At 42.0% G+C, this 1,461-nt stretch overlaps 1 protein-coding gene across 1 annotated transcript in view; it reads left to right on the forward strand.

Moving 5' to 3' along the window:
• The window catches only part of CTNNA2 (catenin alpha 2), a gene marked incomplete at its 5' end in the record, with an annotated part of 880,141 nt that extends 878,781 nt beyond the window's left edge, over positions 1–1,360 (forward strand). The window contains one exon of the mRNA XM_006753455.2: positions 173–1,360. Within this exon, the coding sequence (XP_006753518.2) occupies positions 173–460 (288 nt within the window). The remainder of the gene's footprint in view (positions 1–172) is intronic.
• Positions 1,361–1,461: the final 101 nt, after the last annotated feature.

Below are 1,461 nucleotides of genomic sequence, written 5' to 3' on the forward strand. Positions count from 1 at the left end.
TACCTTGGGAGAAGATAGATGACTGATGTCCTATTCACCTTACCACGCAGTCATTTGCTCCTTTGGGGCAGTGCTGTATAGTTGCACAAGCAAAGCTTTGTTTTAACTGTGAACTTGTACCACCGTCTTGTGAATATTGTGCCTTGACTAACCCAGGTGTATCTCACTCTAGCTGGACAGCGCCACGTCGCTCATCCAGGCAGCTAAAAACCTGATGAACGCTGTTGTCCTCACGGTAAAAGCATCCTATGTGGCCTCGACCAAATACCAGAAGGTCTATGGGACAGCAGCTGTCAACTCCCCTGTTGTGTCTTGGAAGATGAAGGCCCCAGAGAAGAAGCCCCTTGTGAAGAGAGAAAAGCCTGAAGAATTCCAGACGCGAGTTAGGCGAGGGTCTCAGAAGAAACACATCTCGCCCGTGCAGGCCTTAAGTGAATTCAAAGCGATGGATTCCTTCTAGGACGATAGGCTTTAACAAGAAAGCCGTTTCTTTCTTTTTTTCTTCCCTTTCCTTTTTCAATCCATTTTTTTGTATGCATACCTGCCAACTTGTGTGCCTCCGGCATGGGGAAATTGTGGGAGCGGAGTCTGTTTGCATGCAGGATGAGGTGGGCTCAAAACTACTGACCCATCTGTAAGCCTGGAGAGGGGACGGGGACGCCCTGTCCTGAGGTGGCACAGAGCTGTGCTTTGCAACATTCTCATAAAATCTGGTGAAGAGTTTGTATCACAATGTTTACGGGAGTGGGAGGGAGGGGGAAAATAAACTTAACGCTACAAGAGCAAATTCTAATGCATGCAGGAATCATTTGGTTGGCAGGTGTATTAAGTGAAAAATCTGGAAGTGTTAATGGTAGAACATAAAGCTTGTATTGCTTCCATTTCGACGCAAAAATGTCCTAGCCAGTATGCTTAAGTGTGTGGCCCACAAATGGAACAACTTTGAAGTCCTATCCATGATATGTGGATTTTTTTTTTAATGAAGGGGAAACTAACTCCTCCAGCCTAAATATGCTTCTTTTAATCTGTATTCTGTTCTTTCTCTTCTAGTAGTGCCGTTACTAGTGCTCATGGAATCGATTTTTCCCCGTCACTGAAAACAATAAACATTTATTTGAGACAATTATAATTCTTCTGTGGGCACTGGAAGCACAATAGAGTGTTCAATCTTGCTTTTACTTTAAAAAAAAAAATGAACGATGATTTTGCTAGAAATAGGAGGCCCAGTGGTTGGATGTTAGAGGAATGGAAACTGACAACGTGTAAAGGTGTAGAGGCAAATACATAGGTGTAGATTGGAGTGCTGGTATCGACTATGGCATTGTATCCACTAACTCAAAATAAACACATTTAATCTCAACAGTTGAAGAATGTTTTCTTTAAGTGCATATTTAATAAAAGATCAGAACATCTTGTTTGTTTTTAAAAATTGGGGGTAAAATAGGTGATATAAAAAAAAAA

Source organism: Myotis davidii, unplaced genomic scaffold, assembly GCF_000327345.1.
Source record: "Myotis davidii unplaced genomic scaffold, ASM32734v1 scaffold91, whole genome shotgun sequence".
Classification (NCBI taxonomy): Eukaryota; Metazoa; Chordata; class Mammalia; order Chiroptera; family Vespertilionidae; genus Myotis; species Myotis davidii.